The sequence below is a fragment of the Balaenoptera borealis genome (assembly GCF_965194805.1).
Source record: "Balaenoptera borealis genome assembly, chromosome: 17".
Classification (NCBI taxonomy): Eukaryota; Metazoa; Chordata; class Mammalia; order Artiodactyla; family Balaenopteridae; genus Balaenoptera; species Balaenoptera borealis.
Genome location: NC_138876.1, coordinates 28,168,399 through 28,190,263, shown reverse-complemented (window position 1 = coordinate 28,190,263; position 21,865 = coordinate 28,168,399). Strand labels below are relative to the sequence as shown.

Here is a 21,865-nt window from a genome sequence, read left to right as displayed (position 1 = left end):
TGCTTCTTCTTTTCCATCCTGCTTGGGTAAAGGAGGACCCAAAGAATGAGTCTATTCTCCATGGTAGGCATTGGGGAGACCCAGAGCATGTGGTTAAGAGCACAGGCTCCAGGAACAGAGCACCCAAGTTCAAATCCCAGCGCTGCTCCACGTGAGCTGGACAATCCTGGGTGAGTTTCTTACCATCTCCGTGCCTCAGTTTTCTCACCAGCAAACTGGGGGAACTAAAAATAGCTCTGCATCATAGGGCCTAAGGCAGGGCTGAGGCTTCAGTTAGAGTTTAAGTAACTTTAGCTGTGAGAATAAGATCCCTGGGAGCAACCAGAAGAGGAATATGGTATTGGTAAACAAATAAGTATGAACTTTAAACTTCTATTTTTACCTCATAAAATATTCTTAAGCAATTAAGTTAAATCTGAACAACCAAGTACTTACAGATTTTTTAAAATAAAAATGTAACACCTTTATAATTAATGTCTTTTTTTTTTTTACTTTGCAAACTTTAATGCAAAAACATTTGCATGTTTAGGCACAACTGACTGTTTCCAAGGGAAATACGATTTACCAAACTGAGCCAATTAATCATAGAAAACCTAAGCAGATGAATTTCCATAGAAGAAACAGAGAATATTACCAAGGAATTTCCCCACAAAAAAGCACCAGTCCCAGGCAGTTCCACAGGAGAATTTTGCCAAATCTGTAAAGACTAAATAGCCCCAATGCTCCATAAATTGTTTCAAATCTTTTAAAATGAAGAAAAACTTCCAATTTCTTTCTTAGGTAGCAAGTGTTACATTGATATTTAAACTCAATTTTTCAGAAAGCAGCACAAAAAAGAGAACTATAGACTGATTATTACTTATGAATATTAAAGCAAAACATTTAAATAAAATATTAGAAATATTATAGTAGAAAATTTCAGGAAACAATCCAACATCACATCATATACCATGAACAGGTAGTATTAGGGAAACCATAATTAATGTCTTAAATCTTTTAAAAATAACGGATTCTCAATAATGTAAAGGGGCTTCCCTGGTGGTGCAGTGGTTAAGAATCCGCCTGCCAATGCAGGGGACACGCGTTTGAGCCCTGGTCCGGGAAGATCCCACATGCTGTGGAGCAACTAAGCCCATGTGCCACAACTACTGAGCCTGAGCTCTGGAGCCCGCAAGCCACAACTACTGAGCCCATGCACCACAACTACTGAAGCCTGTGCACCTAGAGCCTGTGTTCCTCAACAAGAGAAGGCACCGCAATGAGAAGCCCGTGCACCACAACGAAGAGTAGCCCCCGCTCACTGCAACTAGAGAAAGCCTGCACGCAGCAACAAAGACCCAACGCAGCCAAAAATAAATAAATTTAAATAAATAAATTTAAAAAATAATAGTGTAAAGAAAGAGCAGAACGAGGTATTTCTAAATTAGCATTACTGTTTTGAAGACAAAAGTTATTGAGAAATTAAAGGCAGTCTCTAGTTCCTCATTAGCTTGCCTTCAGGACTGTGAGGTCTAAGCTCTATGCTTTGGAATGATTTTACTTCCTGTCTTCAATAATCCAGTATACATAAAGTTGTGTCAGTCTGACAGGTCAAATTTAGTTTGAGGGAACAAATTGGAAAAGTAGGATCAGTTATTGGATAGTTTTAAGATCTTCAAATTGTTTAATTGCAGCCTTTACTGAACTTATTAAATCTATTTTTATTCCCCATTAAGAAGGGAGTGGTTATCCCCAAACTGCCATGTAGAAACAGGACTGCCATCTGCTCTACCTACAAAGCCCCGGTGCAGATGGATCCCTTGGGCTCCATGACTCACTCAGAGCCCAGGACAGCAGACTAATCAAGCATGCTGGCCATGAAACTGTCGACGTGCTCTAGAAATGTTCATTTGCATTTGGAGTTTTGCGGGAGTATGTGAATTCAGACTTGTGGATGGCTATGGAAAAAATTAGTTTTGGTGAAAAGTATGTTTCTTTATTACCAGGATTTGAAAAGTTCAAGTAGGTTCTTGCTTGTCTGTTTAGGCACTCTGTGACTCATGATCACAGGTAGAATGTTCTGGTGGCTGGCCTTGGCCATGGCTGTTTCCTTCATTCTTCTTCAAAAGGATACATTTGCTTTCAGGCAGGATATCCCTGCCTAGGCATCATGTATAACCCCTTTTTCTGATTGTGAGCATTGTAGAAGCAGTTCCTGAAAGTAATTTATATCATGAGCTTGATTCAGACAGAAGGGAAACCTTTATTAATGCACAAGCAGAATTCTTTCAAATCTGAGATGAAAGACTGTTTTTGGAGTACATTTTTGCAATGGATTTCAACTATTGCCTTTCCTTTTTTCCTATTATTTGCTTTCTTTCTCCTATTTCAAATTGTTAATCTGATGTGTTGAGAAAGTTTCCTGAAAAAAATTTAAGATGCTCATTATGAGTTAAAGCAAATTGCCCAAGGTCACACAGCTAGTAAGTGAAAGGGGCTGTAAAAAATTAATAAACAGAAACCTTTGTAAAATAGAGTTGGGAGACCAGAAGGGAGAGCTCCCACACCCTGTGAGGATAGCAGAGCCCAACAAAGAGAGGAAAGACTCTTCTTTTCTGGCAACAACTCAGCCAATGAAAAGTCATGGGCTCTATGCTTACTGTAGCCCTCCCAACTTCTTTTCCCCCTCTATAAAAATGTTCTCCTTCCCTTGCTGTGTGGGGACTTGCATGTGTCTTGCCCTGAATTGTAATTCTCTGCTGATCCTGAATAAGCCCATCTTTTCTGGAAAAATATCTGGCAGTCTATTTGTTTCAGGTCAACAGGGTCAAGGTCTGAGCATAATAGAGACAAATGAACTCCCTAATGAATAATTAAAGAATAAAAAGAGTTAACATTTCTTGAATTCTTATTCAGTGCTAGGCACCATTCTAAGAAATTTTTATGAATTATGACTTTTATTCTTTACAACAATTGTATGAGATGCGTGTGATTATTACCCCCCTGTTTTTTACAGAGAAGAAAATTGAGCAAAGGGAGCTTAAATAACTTACTTAAAGTTACAAAGTTAGTAAATGATGGGGCCAAGATTCGAACTGACTCCAGAGCCCAGGTTTTTATGATTTGAATGAATGAATAATGTAATTAAGTTTTTTAAAAACAGAACTAATTACAACACAACCCAGTAGAGAATCATCCACCTAAAAAATATTTCACAGGAATCACAAACCTATGACAATCACCAATCTCAGAAAATGTCTGACACCATTTTTAAGAAACAATAAAAAGTGTCGTCAGTGGTCTCCATTATGAAATTCTCCAAATTGCCACCTGGATTTTCCTAAATTAGAATATTTTGGTACATCATTCCTTCTTATGGCTTGTGCCTTTAAAATAATATTAATTAAGATTATGATTTGGCCTCTGGGGAAAACTGATTTGCAAGATTTGAAAACAATCATCAAAAAAGAATATCATCAGAAGGATAACTTTTAGATATTTTAAAAATTCCTCCCCCTCAAAACAAATATTCCTTAGCTCTAAGCTCCCCTAAAGGACCAGGAACCAAAAATAAATGGGAACAGTAAAACGAGGAGAGAAAACAGTAAACATCATAAAGACAACTTTGTATTTTCATGGACAACTCTGGAAGGGCAGTTCTCTGCTGCCCAACAGCTGTGTTATGTTCTGCAAAAATTTGCCTCTCTGGATTTATGAGGTTTAAAAAATGGCCATCATAAGATCTGAAAATGATGAGACCAGTCCTGAAATGACTGTGCCAACACTTAGAAAGTGCTGTGGAAGGCAAATAAAAATGATTAAATTTTGTGTGACAGAAGGTGCCGGCATGCAAAGCACCAGCAACCATTTCCACAGGGAAGCATTCATCATAAATAGGCCGTAGATGGTGGCCGGGTAGGTGGGCAAAAGGCAGGCTGTATTGCTTTGGTGACTGCGGAAGAAAGGAGGGGTGGTCGTATTCTCACTGCAAGTCACACTGGCTTTTCCCACAGATGTCAAATCTTAACGACTGACTTTGTTCCAGTCCCACCATGACAGAACATCTCCCCTAGTGCCCTGAGGTCCTCTGTGGTTGATAATTACTCCTATTAGTGAACTCCTACTATGTTAAGAACAATTCTAATCACTCTTATCTATCCCCTTATTTAAAACTTAAAAACTCCACGAGTAGGTATTACTACCAACTTCACTGTATACATGAAGAAACCAAGACAAGGAGAAATTAACTGCTCAAGGTAAAACAGGTAGAATGGAAGAGTGCAGAATTCAAAGGCAGACAATCTGAGCCCAGATTCCATCCTGTTAACATTCTATACTAGAGGAGAGCAAACAGCAGCCTGCTGGCCAAATCAGCCCACTGCCTGTTATTTTAGTGGCCATAAGCTAAGAATAGTTTTTACATTTTTAAATGGTTGGGGAAAAAAATAAAAAGAAGTATAATATTTTGTGACGCATGAAATTCACACATGAGTCACATGAAATTCAAATTTGATTGTTCATAAACAAAAGTTTGATTGGAACACAGCCACTCATTCATTTATATACTGCCTATGACTGCTCTCATGCTACAATGGCAGAAGTGAGCAGTTACAACAGAGGTTGGTATGGCCTGCAAAGCCAAAAATATCTATTCTCTGGCCTATTACAGAAAATTTTTCCGGTGCCTGGTCTATGTGATACTAAGCAAGGGCTGGGGAGGATTCTCCAAGTTTGCCATACCCAAGTGAAAACCTGCTGTCCAAGCAAACCTTCCTTTCCACCTACCGCCATCTATTGATATTTCATTCTCCAATCTTTGCTCTTGTGTGTGAACCTGACACAGTACCACATTTCTGACCTACCACCAATAGGTTAGCTTATTCTGTCTTGAAATGCATGGACAGAAATGTAAGCATGGCACACTGGATGAGGGCATTCTACAAAATGCAAAACTGGATGAGGGCATTCTACAAAATGGAACTATTGTAGAAACAAAAACTGGATGAGGGCATTCTACAAAACGGAACTATTGTAGAAACAAAACCAAGTTTCCAAAATATAGTTATTGAGACTTTAAAAACATTTGAGCCAGTGTTCAAGTGGGAAGGGAAAGAAGTATTTTAAAATCTCTTATTTGAAATTAATTATATGGCTCCCATCAAATAATGGATGGTTAAACTGTTGAAAAAAAAAATGCTGGTCCCTTCAGCTGATCCAGCCACTCAACTGCCTTCACTGTGGTCCAGCGATTCTCACCTGAGAATAAGAAAATACAAGTGAGTCACTCACTGAAAACACCTGTTTGCATGAGTCAGCAATCAAGGAGGAAAAGGCAGAGGTAATTGGAAAGTAAAGCTTCCGTGATCACCGAATTTCAAATATTTTAATAAATAAATTAAAATCCATTTTTAATTTAAACATTAGTTTGATAAAACTTGCAGCTGAATATTTCATGCCTGGCTTTTATCGCTCAGGAATCACTATAGCAACAGGACAGGAGCAGGATTTGGCATTTCCTTAACCACAGTCAAGTAGATAACCAATAAAAGAGGTGAACTTTCAACAAAAGAACCATAAAATATATATCATTAGGCCAGTAGAGCTCTGGCTTTCTCTTGTGTTAATGTGCATTCCACAAGAACAGAAAGCAAGAAAGTAAATATTTTTATATTTACCCTGTATTCTCAAGGGGATTTATCTGCATATGTACAGTGTGTTTAAAGGTCCCCAAGAGCTTGATTCTTTGACATCACGTGGGTTGTTCTGCCTTGTTCCCTTATGCAGCTTTTAGCCTCTGCAGTCTCTGCAAGCTAGTGGCATTACGTGTATGATGCACAAGAACTTGGGCATTTTCCACGCTGAGGTAAACCAACACAGGAGACCCAAATAGAGCAGCCTTGTAGGCTGCCAGCAAATGCAGTTTTACAGACGTGATAAAATATCAGGGGCACAATCAGAGGGTCCCACTTCCCAGCCTAGGTCCAGAGGACAGCTTTGTCCAGCTTAGAGAGGAAACCCACTTTTTCCATTTTGGTTCCCTCAAGATGTTGGTATAGGAGAGACAATATAGTATGACTCTGGGCTACCTGAACCTTAAACATCATTTCTTTTGATTCTCAACAAGAGTCTAAAATAACCTCAAAATCAAACATTTAAAACTAGAACATGTCAGTTACTCCAACATCTTCATTTTATAAATGAGGAAACTGAGGCTCAGAGAATTGAAGTAAATTGTCCAGGCTCATTATGGGACACTCACGTCTTTTATGGGACACTCAAGGCTTTCCTTTCCATTACACATACACCTTGCCTCCCTGCTCTTCCAAGCATGAAGCCAATTATTTTTTCATATGACATTGGATCACTTCGCATTAAACTGAACCTGGTTTGCAAAAAGCTAATGTTGCTTGTTGAAACGTTGTTAAAAGCATGTGTCTAGAATGAGGAGAAGGTATTCCCATGACTTGTTCTGCCCTGGAGAGGTGGCGAACACTTGCCCTAATCTAACTGAGACAAGCAAGGAAAGTTGCTGCCTGCAGCAGCTCCCACGGAAGGCAATCAATCAATCAATCGAGTTTCGATCTTTGAAGTACACTGAGCCCTTAGGTAAGCAAATTCAGCTAGAATTTATTAGGGACAGGCATAATGTTGTAGAAATTTTCTTTTTCCAGCTGCATTAGTATTCAGTTACACACTCGCAATAGAGCCTAGGAGAATGCAGCTATTTTGGCAAGGTTCAGTGCATCTTCAAATATTAGGATGTTGTAGAAAAAAATAGAATGTTTATTCCCAAAGACATTCTCATTACTAGGGAACATGGTAGTGAGTAAGTTGGGACAACGCAGAGTTCTAGAAACATGCTCCACCTTCCCACCCTTTCAGTTTATTACACACATTCTTCCCTCGGCCTGAAATCCTCCCTCCTCCTTCTACTCTCAAGATTCAGGTCCAGGATTGGCTTCTCCATGAGCTTTTTTCATCCTTCAGGCCAAGTTGGTGGCCACTCTTATGTACAACCGAGCAGCTCACTGCATTTCTTCTCATTTCAATTGTTGAACTTACAAGGTCATAGTGTAACTCAGATTTTATGTTTGCTTGTCTCGCCCATTGGACTATAAACTATTTGAGAACATTGGACCCTGTTCTACTTATCTTTGCTCCCCACAATCCTTAGAATAAGAAGGTGCACAGTTAACATTTATTTTCTGAAATAACATTTTGTGCGTGATATTAACTGAATTTTTTGTAATCTGCACATCTTAGCAGTTCACCATTTTCTCTCCCTAAAAGCATGACCTTGACGACTTTGACATCTTACTCTTGCATACACTTACCTTCCTCTTTCATTCTTAAATTGATTAAATCATTTGGCTAAGATTCAGAAGTAACCTGAATATTAACACTGGCTGTGATTGCCAAGAGGTTGGAAATTCTACAGAGCTAGTGCATTTGCCCAGGGATGCTGGTATGGTGGGGGCTGCCTATCTTCTCTGCATTGGAGTGGCTTTCAAACCCATTTGACCCATACCCACGGTAAGATGTGTATTATATATTATCACCATGTACCTCATACCATCTAGAGCCAGACTTCCAGGTCTGCACCCTGGCTCTGGAATATATCAACTCTCTGTCCTTGTGAAGTTGTTTAACCCCTTGGTTTTCTCACCTGCAAAATAGAGTTGGAAATGAGCTTTATCTCCTAGGATTGTTATGAGAATTAACTGAGTTACTATACATTAAAGTTCTTAGAACTGTGTCAGGCACTATAACAGAGTCAGCCATCATATTATTGCTTATATAAATTAAGTGAAACTAAAAGTTTATGAAATAATACCCATATTATCTGCAATCTAAAAAAAAAATTTGTCCTGAAATTTTAAATTGATTTAACGACCCAATATTGCGTCTCAACTTGCAGTTTGAGGATAACAATGCTTAGCAATTTCATTCTCTTTTTAAATACTCGTTTGATAGAGCTTGGTAAACATCAGTCATTTGGGAGAATCCCTTTAGAACAAGCAGAGAGACTATAAAGCCTCAGTCAGATGGAGTCATAAAAATGGGCATCCTAGTCTCCCTGACTTACTTCAAGAATTTGTTCAGCAGGATAGAAAGCCCAGAGATAAACCCACACACATACGGTCACCTTATTTTTAATAAAGGAGGCAAGAATATACAATGGAGAAAAGACAGCCTCTTCAATAAGTGGTGCTGGGAAAACTGGACAGCTACGTGTAAAAAAATGAAATTAGAACACTCTCTAACACCTTACACAAAAATAAACTCAAAGTGGATTAAAGACCTAAATGTAAGGCCAGACACTATAAAACTCTTAGAGGAAAACATAGGCAGAACACTCTATGACATAAATCACAGCAAGATCCTTTTTGACCCACCTCCTAGAGAAATGGAAATAAAAACACAAATAAACAAATGGGACCTAATGAAACTTAAAAGCTTTTGCACAGCAAAGGAAAACATAAACAAGATGAAAAGACACCCTCAGAATGGGAGAAAATATTTGCAAATGAAGCAACTGACAAAGGATTAATCTCCAAAATTTACAAGCAGCTCATGCAGCTCAATATCAAAAAAACAAACAACCCAATCCCAAAATGGGCAGAAGACCTAAATAGACATTTCTCCAAAGAAAATATACAGATTGCCAACAAACACATGAAAAGATGCTCAACATCACTAATCATTAGAGGAATGCAAGTCAAAACCACAATGAGGTATCACCTCACACCAGTCAGAATGGCCATCATCAAAATATCTACAAACAATAAATGCTGAAGATAGCATGGAGGAAAGGGAACCCTCTTGCACTGTTGGTGGGAATGTAAATTGATACAGCCACTATGGAGAACAGTATGGAGGTTCCTTATAAAGCTAAAAATAGAACTACCATACGACCCAGCAATCCCACTACTGGGCATATACCCTGAGAAAACCATAATTCAGAAAGAGTCATGTACCACAATGTTCATTGCAGCTCTATTTACAATAACCAGGACATGGAAGCAACCTAAGTGTCCATCGACAGATGAATGGATAAAGAAGATGTGGCACATATATACAATGGAATATTACTCAGCCATAAAAAGAAATAAATTGAGTTATTTGTAGTGAGGTGGATGGACCTAGAGTCTGTCATATATATGGAATCTAAAAAAAAAAATGGTTCTGAAGAACCTAGGGGCAGAACAAGAATAAAGATGCAGACGTAGAGAATGGACTTGAGGACACGGGAAGGGGGAAGGGTAAGCTGGGACGAAGTGAGAGGGTGGCATGGACTTATATATACTACCAAATGGAAAATAGATAGCTAGTGGGAAGCAGCCACATAGCACAGGGAGATCAGCTCGTGCTTTGTGACCACCTAGAGGGGTGGGATAGGGAGGGTGGGAGGCAGACGCAAGAGGGAGGAGATATGGGGATATATGTATATGTATAGCTGATTCACTTTGTTATAAAGCAGAAACTAACACACCACTGTAAAGCAATTACACTCCAATAAAGATGTTAAAAATAAATAGAGTGAGATGCAAAAAATAAATAAAATAAAATATCACTGCCTCTTGAAAAAAAAAAAAAGAATTTGTTCAGCAAAAAAGGAGCTACGCTATCCACTCCTTTCATCATTAAATAGATTCGAATCCTGTCTTTGCTTTGTCATTTCTTTGTAATGCAGATGAGCATCCAGCTTCTGTAGACAGCCCTGCCACTTCTTGAAACCAACAAGAATTTAGCTTGGTACAACTTCAGAGGACCATGCCTCAAAAATCAGCAGATTTGGGCTTCCCTGGTGGTGCAGTGGTTAAGAATCCCCCTGCCAATGCTGGCGTCCCGGCTTTGAGCCCTGGCCTGGGAAGATCCCACATGCTGCGGAGCAACTAAGCCCATGAGCCACAACTACTGAGCCTGCTCTCTAGAGCACGCAAGCCACAACTACTGAGCCCATGTGCCACAACTACTGAAGTCCACGTGCCTAGAGCCTGTGCTCTGCAACAAGAGAAACCTCCGCAGTGAGAAGCCCGCGCACCGCAACAAAGAGTAGCCCCCACTCACCTCGACTGGAGAAAGCCTGCACACAGCAACAAAGACCCAACGCAGCCAAAATAAAATAATAAATTTATTTTTTTTTAAAAATCAGCAGATTTAGAAAACAGTCTTTTTCTTCTCCTCTAAATATAGTAGCCATTAACATTTACTCAGTACACTCTTGTGTGGGCATAGTTCTAATAATTTTAACTCGTATTACTTCATTTAATCCTAAAAAAAACCCACACACAACCCTATGAGGTAGCTACTATTATTATCCTTACTTTACAAATGAAGATATTAACGTACAGAAAAGTTAAATGACTCACCAAAGTCACACAGACAGTAAGTGAACCGGGATGAAAGACCAGTCAGTCTGTCAAGAACCATAGGCTTTGTGTACGCCTTTGCATTGGACTCTATGTTTGTCCAAGGATGGAGGAGTCAGGCACTGCGCGTGTGATAGAGTAGCGTTCACCATGGGACATCCTCAGAGAGAACGTGGCACCTACTGCTGTCCACTGAGAATTTTCTATGCCTGGTAGCTTCCCTACACCCCAGCTGGTTGGTCAGGGGCTATTTGTCCCACTCTTTATTGCTTTTTTTCTCTCCTGGACCAAGGAGTCCTTCTCCTTGGTCTTGGGAATTTACTTCATACCATTTCACATAGAATTAGTCACTCCTAACACCTTACAGCTTTAAAAATATGTACATACCTCAATTATAACAGCTAACACACTGCATTATAATTGGCAGTTTGTATAAGTCACCCCTGCCAGGCTGGGAGCTCCTCTGTGCCTTTCATATTCACATTCACATCTATAGAGCCTGGCAGAGAGCCTGTCAGATAACTGGCACTCAATAAGGCAGCATTTAACAAGTGTGAATGTATGAGCAGGTGGACGGACAAATGAACCTCCACACTGAAGGTGAGAAATCACTCTGTAATGTTGTCTCTTAATTCATTCACCACACTTCTTTCTTGCCATTCTTCTTCAAAAAGTATTTCCCAGAAGACTGAAAGTTTAAGAAACATTGTAACAAAATACTTCAGAAGTGTCTCACCTTAGAGGAAATTACTATGACGATGTCACAAATGGAAAATTTGTTCCACATTAATGCCTCTTTTTATTTTAAAAAAAAATCATTTTCAGTATTGAGGTGGCCTTTGATTCTCAAAGATGCTATACTTTTGATTTTGGCAGATCTTACTTATCTCCTTCAAACAAACCCCTGTTTCCTATCACCATTACTCCCAACAAGCCCCACCCACCTTCTCCAAGGGTTTGCGCCACCTGTGCTGTGCGGGGGTCAGAAAACATTTCCTCAGGGAGATGCATCCCTTCTGCACATCAGTGCTTGGATGATTTCATCAGTAACACCGAATAGTCAGCTGCCACTACAATCTAATAATTAAGTGACCAGATTTCATTCTTAACTACTTACTGTCTTCCTTTCCCTTTTTCTTTTTTAAAAATATGTACAGTTTCAGTATTCTGTGCTCTCCTTTCTGTCTTAGCATACTATGTAAGCCAACAATTCCTGACAACTAAAACAAGCCATTTTTTTCAACGTTTCCTATCACAATCGTAATTTCAAAGGCATCAGTTAAGAATTTCAATTATACAAATTCCCTCATTCATTATGAACATAATTATGGTGAATGAACAAATGCTTGCATTTTGTTAATTAATTAATAAACAATTATGGAGGCATGAAAACATTTAATGTTATAATTCACATTTACTGGGTTTTAGAAGAATAAGAGAGATACGGCACTAGGATCTCCACAGAGATATATCTTAGCCAAACCACTAAAAAACCCCATTGGATTCAGCAAGACATATTTTATAACTTAGAAATTTTAAAGGTGGTATGTGGTGTTTTAGCAAATTTAATAATACCAGTTTTATTTTCCATGAACACATTGTGTTTATAGAATAATAAATATACTAAACTTTTATTATGTGCCAAGTACTGGACTGAGTGCTTGATATATATTATGTCATTTACTCAGCATATCTTTTCTATGAATTAAGTTTAAGGCAATCATTTGGGAAAATTAATTCACTCATTTATACAACAAATTCGTGTTGTACACGAACTGCCTTTTCTGTATACTCTGTGTATTCTCTCTGCTGCATGCTGGGGGACACACAAATGCATAAAGCGGAGTTCACCCTAAATGTGTACAGTTACTTTCTGCTTTGAATTTTTTATATGTAGCCATTATGTAGGTTTCTATGAAAACAAAACATTATGTAAATTTGTATGAAAATGTTGCAATCATTTTGGAAAACATTTTGGTGATTTCTTAAAAACGTAAGCATATACTAAATTTATGTCCCAACAGTTTTCGTGCTTGGAATTTGGTAATTCTTATCCAAGAAAAATGGCAGAATGTTTTTACAGACATTGTATTTGCATGCATATTTATAGAAGTTTCACTCATATTAACCAAAACCTGAAAACAATTGAAATATCCACCAACAGGTGATCGGAGAAAATATGATATATCCATATAACCATACGATGGAATGTTGTGCAGCAATAAAAGGGAACAAACTACAGATTCATGCAACAAAATGGATAAATATAAAAAACATTATGCTGATTTATGTGTGCATAAGAGTGTGTACTGTATAATTCCACTTATATGAAGCTCTTCAAAAGATAAATATAGTCTAGAGATAGAAAGCTGAGCAACATTTACCTGAACATAGAATTGTTCGGGGGATACAGAATTGAATGGGAAGGAACACAGGAAACATTTTAGGATGATGGAAGTTTTCTGTATCTTAATTGTGGTCGTGGCTACAAAGTTATATGTATTTGCTATAACTCACAAAACTCTACATTTAAAGTGAATTTATTTTATGTAAATTGTACCTCGATAAAATTGATTTTTTAAATGATATATACGTATCTGGGAAGCAGTGTTATGTGTCTGCATCTGTGTGTCTGACATAATAAATAAGAGCAGAGGAGGAACTGAAGGTCAAATACAAAGTTGATAGACTTAGTAAGCAAAAAAAACATTTTATTGATAAAGTCTTACACAACCATTTATGTAAGGATATAAATTCGGACTTGAAACTCCTAGCAGCCAGAGTCAGCCATGTTCAGCTTACAAAATGGGATTTTATAATAACTTAATTACAGTAACTTTTTAATATTATATGAATTTTTAAAAATAACTTTAGTGTTCCATAAAACATACAATAAATCAAAATAATCAGAAGCTCAGAAGTTTTTTTCTTTTTATTTATTTATTATTATTTTTTTTTATTGAAGTATAGTTGATTTACAAGCTCAGAAGTTTTTATTAAAATTCTTACTCTTCGATCTTTTGTGTAGGTCATGACACTTTGGGGAAACTTTTGTAACTGGTGTTAACACTTCCTGAACATGCTTCATCCAACCAGATAACAAATGCTACAGACTGCAGAGGGTAAGAAGCTATGTATATGTGTTTCTACTTTTTCACTTTAAAATATTTTTAGGTTGACTTCTACTGTACTTCATTTTTAAATCTAAGATCTTATTTTCTCCAGAAATGTGGACACTAGGGAATGGAAAAATAAGAGTATATATGGTTGAGAAATAGAAAGGAAGGGCACTTTGTGCCCAAAATATACAATATTACTGAACTACTTATTTTACCTTTCAGGTTCTGTACCTTTTCCAATAAGCACAAACACAACTTCATAATCCCATTTCATAAAGTATTTTTCTTTGTTGATCAACAGCCATCAGTTTTCTCTAGCTAATATTTAAATTTCAGCAAAAATGAATTTTGACTTCTTTTCTATAATGTTTGCCAAATGCTTTCTTTTACTCAAAGCTCTGTGATCAAGCTTACACCTGAACAGGGAAATTTTGAAGGATACTTAGTTCAGTATCTAGGTGACTTAGCATCAAATCCTGAGTTGACTTTGTTTACTACTTCCAGAACCCAAACCTTCTATCCCAGTTCCAGTGACCCAGTCTTCTGTGGTTTCTGTGTCTGAATCTCAACTCGATAGGCTGTACCTCACTCTGCTCTTCTAAATCTAGAAACCTGTATAGTTACATAATTTTTCTCAGGAACCAGACTCTGTGCTAGTGTTCTGTTGCCAACATTTTCTGTTGTCACCTTTCCAAATCTGGGTGGGTTACCCGCACCTAGTTTACTTCATCTCCCTGGCCCTCCCGCAGCCTGGACGCCCACATACCACCACTCCCTCACCTCCAGAGACCAACATTTGTTGGTGTAGCTCAGTGGTTCTTAATCATCACTGTACATATCAAAGGTTAGGCTTCACTTCCTGACTAATTAAATAAGAATATCTGTGAAAGGGACCTAACTATCTATATTTTTTAAAACTCCCCAGACGATTCTGAAATTCAACAAGGGATGGAAAGGGAAAATTCATAATATTGCTGTCTTTATTTAAAATGTTGATATTGTATTCATCATAGACTTTTTTGCATAAACTTTAATTTTAAAAATATTGCATTAAAATATTGATAGTATTAATTACTGAGGTTTTTGGCACCCCCTTAAATTTTGCCCTCTCCTCACCATGGTCTGGGTCCTGCAAACCACTGACCTAGCTGGATGCTCTACAGTATCTCCTCTGACCCCAGTGCCACTTGACCACAGTGAGCATAGATATTCTCTTTCACAGCAATCCCCCACCTGCCAAGCCAAGCTCCAGGTATGATAGTAGAGATGAAAAAGAGTGATAGATACAGAGGAGAACAAGTCAATTGCTTTTGTCCAGAGCCCCACTCTCTTTCTCAGGCCCTAGTCCAATCTGAGGACATACACCAAAACCCGAAATACTTAGGAGGGCTAAGCTGATATGTAAATTTTTAAAACTTTCTCTAGGTGATTCTGATTCCTCATTGCTCCCACCTCCCACACCAGAACCGCTGAGCTAGATCATACAGTACAAGGTTATTCGAAGTGTGGTCCACAGACAAGCAGCGTCAGCATCACCTGGAGCTTATGAGAAAGGCACATACTCAGGTCCCACCCTAGGGCTATTGAAACAGCAGTTTGGGGGCGGTTTTATCAAGGTTTTAACAAGCTCTCCTGGAGATCCAGATGCACACTAACGTTTGAGAAATGCTGATAGCATAAATAATCATCTTTCTACTAAAGGGTTCATGACAACCAGCTGATAGCCAGCTACTACCTAGATAGCTAAGATCACCTTCAGAGACCAGGGTAGGGCTTTCCTGAATTCCTCTTATGTAGAATTCTTGTAGAATTCCTCTTGTGTAAAATCATGTCAGCCACCGTGTCCCAGGGACAGAGACTTGGCCAAGCAGATGATTTCCTGGGGTAGCCAAGAAAGGGAAAGCCAGATACCAAGAGCAAGCTGGCTGTCTGGTTGGGAATACCAAGAGTGGGAAGCAGAAGTGCTAAATCTTTTCCTCAAGCTTGAGGGTCAGGTCTGAGGCCAGGCCAAAAAAAAAAAAAAACGTCCCACCTTGGAGTCCAAGTGCATTCTTACAAAGGAGCCTGTAAGTGTGATGCTCATTCTTATTGACGCTAGCCAAGTGGCACACGACTGAGAAGGCCAGGCTAAAGGTCAGAGGAAACGGAGCAAAACTGAAAGTGGGCAATGAGAAGTCTGTGCACCATCTATATGCTGTAACCATGACTTACCAACCTTTTTTCAAAACAGACGCCACTGAGCTATTTTCAAAGGATGCATTTCTCTCTAGTCAGAATTACTCAAAAGATATAAAAGTCACAGTTGGTTAGAATTTAAGATATTATTGTGAGAAAAAAATCTCACCCCAAAATGTAAAGTGTAATCTAGTTGTACACTATTTCTGTGCAGTGCTTTACACTTAGGGAGCATTTATTAGATATTATCTGATTGAGATTTACAAATAAAACACCTACCTTATGAAATCACAGTTACTTTGAAAATATAATTTTGCAAAGAGCATGAATTAGCTTGAAAACAGACAGGACCATAAGGGACAGGCAAGTCTGGGATGGTGAAAGCAGAAGGTAGTACTCTCCGGAGGTGAAAGAACTAGTTAAAGGGGAGGGAAGGAGCAGCCAAGGATGGTCTGAGTCAGAGCAGAAAGGAGCGGTCCTTACTCCGAAAGCTGCCTGGTGGTCATCAGTGGTTGTCCCATCACCAGTTCATACTCCTCACGGCCAAAGCAGAATCATAAAATTACCCCCCCACCCCCCAAAATCCTTGCCATTTTACACAGCTGGGCCTTATATAGCCTATCTCCTCCAGTCAGAATATCTTCACTCATCCCACCCTTCAAAAAGAAGCTATACTTTTCTTTAAGACTGTTATCAGATGTTACCTTGCCTCGGAAGCCCTCGCTGGTCCCTCAGTCTGTTGCCCCTACCACCCACAAATGCTTTCCCCTTCACAACCTAAGCCCTCTCAACATATCTATGCATATTTGTAACTGTTCCTAAGTCTGCTTCTCCCAATAGACCATGACCTATTTGAAGGTAAAAACAAAATGTTATATACTAGATGCCTGGTACCTAGTAAGAGCTTAACAATTAAGTGCTAAAAGAATGAATAGGGACACAAACTGAAGACTCAGAATGGTGTCCTTACATAGAAATGCTGAAGAATGTGCTAAGATTTGGAGGGAGGTGGAATTGCCAGGGCAGGTAGCATTGTAGATGTCCTCTCCCCTCATCTTTACTACCCAAGACTTAAAATAAGGTCTCTTCAGAAGGCCTGAAAGCTGACTAAAATCCTGGGGACAATGAGAGGGGAAAATGTGCTTTATGAAGTGTGACTTTTGAAGAGGCCTTTCAGATTGGAGGTGGTGGGGTTGGGATGGGGTAGGGAGGCAATGTTTTCACCTTAGAAAGCACTTTTCATTCCAAAATGCAGAGGACTCAACCAGAAACAAGGTGTTCAGAGTAATCTCTGTCCTCTAGGGCAGGGAGAGAAGTAAAGCTGGCACCCTTTGTCCAATCTGCTAAACCAGTTGCGGGAACAAACTAGAAGGTGGGCAGAAGTCCTATTCCGGGTAAAAGAATTTGCATTTGGCTGGTACCCTCCACTGTCTCTCTCAGGAACTGCACGTGATACAAGAGTCAAGACTCGAAAGGCTACAGAGGCCAGGTGTGCAGGATTACTGAGTGAAGCTGGCCTGTGTGACAGAAAAGAGGGAGGAAAAGAGGAGAGGACACATCCTGTCCCCCCACAGACTGCTACTCACAACCGCTACTCAGCTTCTGATGATTATTTCTAGCAGGAATATGGACTCTTGGTTGCCAGATCTTTCCATGTTTATGAGAGGCAGAAATCCAGATTTACTATACAGTCTCTCAATATTGAAAGGTAGACAGATGATAGTCTACCTTTGAGCCTACATTGTGCAGGCCAAACAGTACATTTCTGAAACCTGAATCTGAGTCATGGGTCATTAATTTGTAACTCTGGTTGATTTAGAAGGAGAAGTAGATACTCAAGGAGCCCTCGATGGTTCAAAGGGTGGAATCCACTCAATATGATCCAAGCTTCGCCTTCATCCCATTGTTACCTAGCCTTGAACGTGACTCTGATTCCTTCATGGTCCTGTCTACACCGAATCTATTCTTCCATTGACATCTTCTAGAAAAAAGAACATCTAAACTTCTTAGAGTAGAGAATCAACCTGTTCACTATATAGGGCATTAAGTTAAGGACTGTTATTCGTTGTCAGTCTGAAATAAAAGTGGACAAACGTTAACATTTGGTGTATTCAGTTGGTGCCTGGAGAAGAAAGACATATTTTCTGAGATTCCATTAAAAACTATAAAGATTTGCCCATGGGCTACTTCAGAGAAATAAAAATCAAGCCGAAGTACACTTTCCTAAAAAAGGTTGTTTATAAAGTTTTGTTTCAGAGGTGTGTTACCAGAGTGGCCCTGGTTTAGATTTCCACCTAGAAATAAATTGACACAAAACATTGCTGGGTGGTACATGTTGGTTGGCAGTCCAGAGGGTGGGTGAAGAGGGGAGAGGCGTCCAGAGCAGTTAGAGAGATCCTAGTAAGTGACACAGAGCCAGAGTTGAAAAACAAAGTTCACAGATCATATGTAGGTTTAAATTGATGTTCTTAGCTCAAACAGGTTTTTAAAAAATAATCTTTATAAGCCTCAGAAGATTGCAGCTGAAATGATTTAAAATCCATTCATATGAGAGGAGGGAGTCAATTTCACTGGTTCACCAGAGAAATAGTCTAAGGGTTTCCATAGTAGGGAAAGAAGTTGATTTCAGCTCAGACACATATCTCAAGCTTCAAGGGCTGTGTCTGGACTGAGAAGGATTTGCCATCCCCAAGTCCTATCAAACAGGAGTGTAAATATATTTCAGGGCTGCCTCAGGTACTAGAGTTTCTGTAGAACTTAGACTATAAACAACTATAAGACCAGCTGCTTCTGGACCCCTTGCTGGTGATTTCAGCCTTCCAGATTAGAACTGTATCATTAGCACATTTAAAAGTAAATCCTTCGAGGGGAGAAGATTATGAATCAGTGAGGACTGACTGGCATTTGCGAGTGAGCGTGTGTGTTTGCGCGTGTGTGGGAGGGGGGCGGGGGGAGACAGAGCGAGCGAGCATGTTCTCATTAGGGGACGATCTACGATTTGACAGGCTCGCTGCTGCGGCTCCTGCTGCTGCTTCTGCTGCGGCTGTATGGGCTGTCAGCAGCTGGAAAGGCTGCAAGGGTTTAGAAGAACCGCAGTTCTGAAGACAGAGCACTGCTAAGTAGTCTCCCTGTCAAACAAAGTAGACGAGGTTTTCTGCAGCGTTGGAAACTCGCGCTTAATACTGCTTCATCTACCTGGAAAAGCAGGCAGCGCTACAGAGGAAAAGGTAAGAGAAGAAATTGTTCTCTGTTGGGTCTGCAGGGCAGAGGGCATGGGGAGAGGTAGGTTCAAAGGCTTGCTATTTTGTAGCAAAGGGATCTCACCCTTTGAGAGCAAAGGAGGCAGATGCTCATTTTCTGTCAAGCTTGATCATTGAGCCTCTTGGCTTTTTCCCCCTGCTATCTTTTTCTTCTCCACTGTACTTTTCCCAAGCATCTGAGAGATGTCTTTGTATTTATTTTTCAGGTAGCAGATATTGTTTCTTTTTTTTTTTTTTTCCCATTGAGCACTCTTTCAAAACAAGGAGCATTTTCTGTGTCTCTTTTCTTGAGCATTTTTCTCCATTAAGAAAAAAACCGGTCCCTCTTACTGTAAGGTAGTCAAAACAGTTATTCCATCCTACAGTAGAGTTGCAACAAAAGGAGTTTTGGGGAGTACATAGGAGCCCTATTACTGCAGAAAAATGGGAGGTGAAAGGAGAGGAGAATTACCTGTAAGTGACTTGACTTGATCAGAATTGGTGGTGCTGTGAATGAACATGAACTTAACTCTTCACAGGGGGAGAGAACCACTGTGATAAAGGCAGGGCACTGGGAAGAAGATGTGCTGAGAAGTGTTTCAGAGAAAGCTCCAGCCACTAAAGATGGAAAACCAGACAGTAAGTGAACTGAACCAAACACAGCTTCAGCCTCGAGCCGTGGTGGCCCTAGAATACCAAGTGGTCACCATCTTCCTTGTGCTCATTATTTGTGGTCTGGGCATCGTGGGCAACATCATGGTAGTCCTGGTGGTCATGAGAACCAAGCACATGAGGACGCCCACAAACTGCTACCTGGTGAGTCTAGCAGTAGCTGATCTCATGGTCCTGGTGGCCGCAGGCCTCCCCAACATAACAGACAGTATCTATGGTTCCTGGGTTTATGGCTACGTTGGATGCCTCTGCATTACTTACCTCCAGTACTTGGGCATTAATGCATCCTCTTGTTCAATCACAGCCTTTACCATTGAGAGGTACATAGCAATCTGTCACCCCATCAAAGCCCAGTTTCTCTGCACATTTTCCAGAGCCAAAAAGATCATCATCTTTGTCTGGGCTTTCACATCCATTTACTGTATGCTGTGGTTCTTCTTGCTGGATCTCAATATTAGCACCTATAAAGATGCTATTGTGGTGTCCTGTGGCTACAAGATCTCCAGGAATTACTACTCACCTATTTACCTAATGGACTTCGGTGTCTTTTATGTTGTTCCAATGATCCTGGCCACTGTCCTCTATGGATTCATAGCTAGGATCCTCTTCTTAAATCCCATTCCTTCAGATCCTAAAGAAAACTCTAAGACATGGAAAAATGACTCAACCCATCAGAACAAGAATTTGAATTCAAAGACCTCTAGTAGATATTTCAACAGCACAGTATCTTCAAGGAAGCAGGTAAGCAAATCTGAACCTCCAAGTCCACAGAGGAAATGTGGGAGAGAGTTCCCTGTGAGATGGGATCAACTTTGCCCTACTTAGCTAATGGTAAAACTAAAATACAATCATTCAAATGTTTCACAGTGTAAGCTTCTGCTTTACATATTAAATCCATCTCTAAAACAACTGAAGATCTAAAAATAGATGGGAAAATTTGGATAGCACATCAGCAGATACAAGTTCACGTTCTATTGGGATATAAGGAAATATAACAAAAACCCTAGAATTCCACCTTTAAAATGTTTGCGCCTCTCTGAGAAATGTTATCAAAATATTTAGACCATTTCTGGCTTCTATAGGGAGCAACTGGATATTTTTAAGAATTCTGTTGTCTGACAAATATTTGACAAGATAGTTTGAGAAGAGATGAATCCAAAGAATAATGAAACTGAGAGGGGTTACTGGACTTTTTTTTTTTTTTTAGTCTTAGTGGAGAAAGATTCTATTACTTTCTCCTCCACCTCCCTACAAAGTGTCCCAGCATGTAGAAGTTCAAAATGCATTTTGCTCAGGAAGTGTTCTAATAAAAGGCTAACACCAAGCTCAATTTGTTACAAACAATTATTGAATTTTTTTTAAATGTCTGTTTTTCCTGCTAAGCATAACTAAAAATCCTTTTATGTTTCAGATCACCTGAATGCTCAGGTGGTTACAGTTGAATAATGGTTTTATATGAGTTAAACAAATGGTTTAACTTTGTTTCAGTAGATATGGTTTATAAGACAATACAGGAATAAAATACTTTTATATCATATGCACATTTACCTATAGTTACACAATTGTTCTAAGTTATCTATGAACTTGGCATTCAGGTCCTTTTCCTTTTTTGTTAAACAGAAAAAAAATAGATGGTAAACATCCTCAGAGCTGAAAAGAAAAACTTGAAATCAACAATATTGGCTCTATGAAATGGGTTGAATTTTCTTTCTTTTTTTTTAAATCCTGCAGGAATATAGTTCTTCCTATGTGCATAGATAGAAACTGAGTGTACTTTTTAAAGTAAGCACGTGAATCATCCACACTATCACTTCCTAAACTCTGGATCAGCTGAAATATGAAGAATTGTAACTGGACATTGGGCACATAGTGAAATAAGTTACTAATAAATGTAGGTGTTTTAGACATGCATGAAATGAATAATGAACTGTCACTAGAAAGAAATATATACAACATTTTAAATGATACCATGATACTTGATTTATATAACATTTATTATTAAAGATGCCCAGGTGATAAAAAGACTTGAGCAACTGGGGAAGAGTTGAGCAACTATTGCCAGCTCTTAGATTTCTATTGCTTTGGGTCTAGCAGTACTACCTAATACAAGGCATAGTTACTGGGCCTTGCATTGGGCATCTATTACCCAAAACTTGATTATGGGTAACTTAGAGAGATCTGTTGGCCATCTGCCAAGACAAACATTAAGAGAGTAAAGAATACAATAAGACAGTAAAGAATATGTACATCTCAGTTAGAGACTAAACATAGGGTAATGTCTGTAGCAAAGAAGGTCAGGGAGTAGATT

General features: G+C 39.2%; 1 protein-coding gene across 4 annotated transcripts in view; it reads left to right on the top strand.

Annotated features, from left to right (window-relative positions):
• TRHR (thyrotropin releasing hormone receptor) overlaps positions 1–21,865 on the top strand; it is a 130,938-nt gene that overhangs the window by 59,148 nt on the left and 49,925 nt on the right. For 3 of the 4 annotated variants that reach the window (XM_082364411.1, XM_082364410.1, XM_082364409.1), the window contains exons 2-3: positions 13,381–13,474; positions 18,652–20,298. In XM_082364411.1, the coding sequence (XP_082220537.1) occupies positions 19,510–20,298 (789 nt within the window). In that variant the 5' untranslated portion in view covers positions 13,381–13,474; positions 18,652–19,509. Of the gene's footprint in view, positions 1–11,823; positions 13,475–18,651; positions 20,299–21,865 lie in introns of those variants that run through there. The other variant, XM_082364408.1, reaches the window with a different exon arrangement.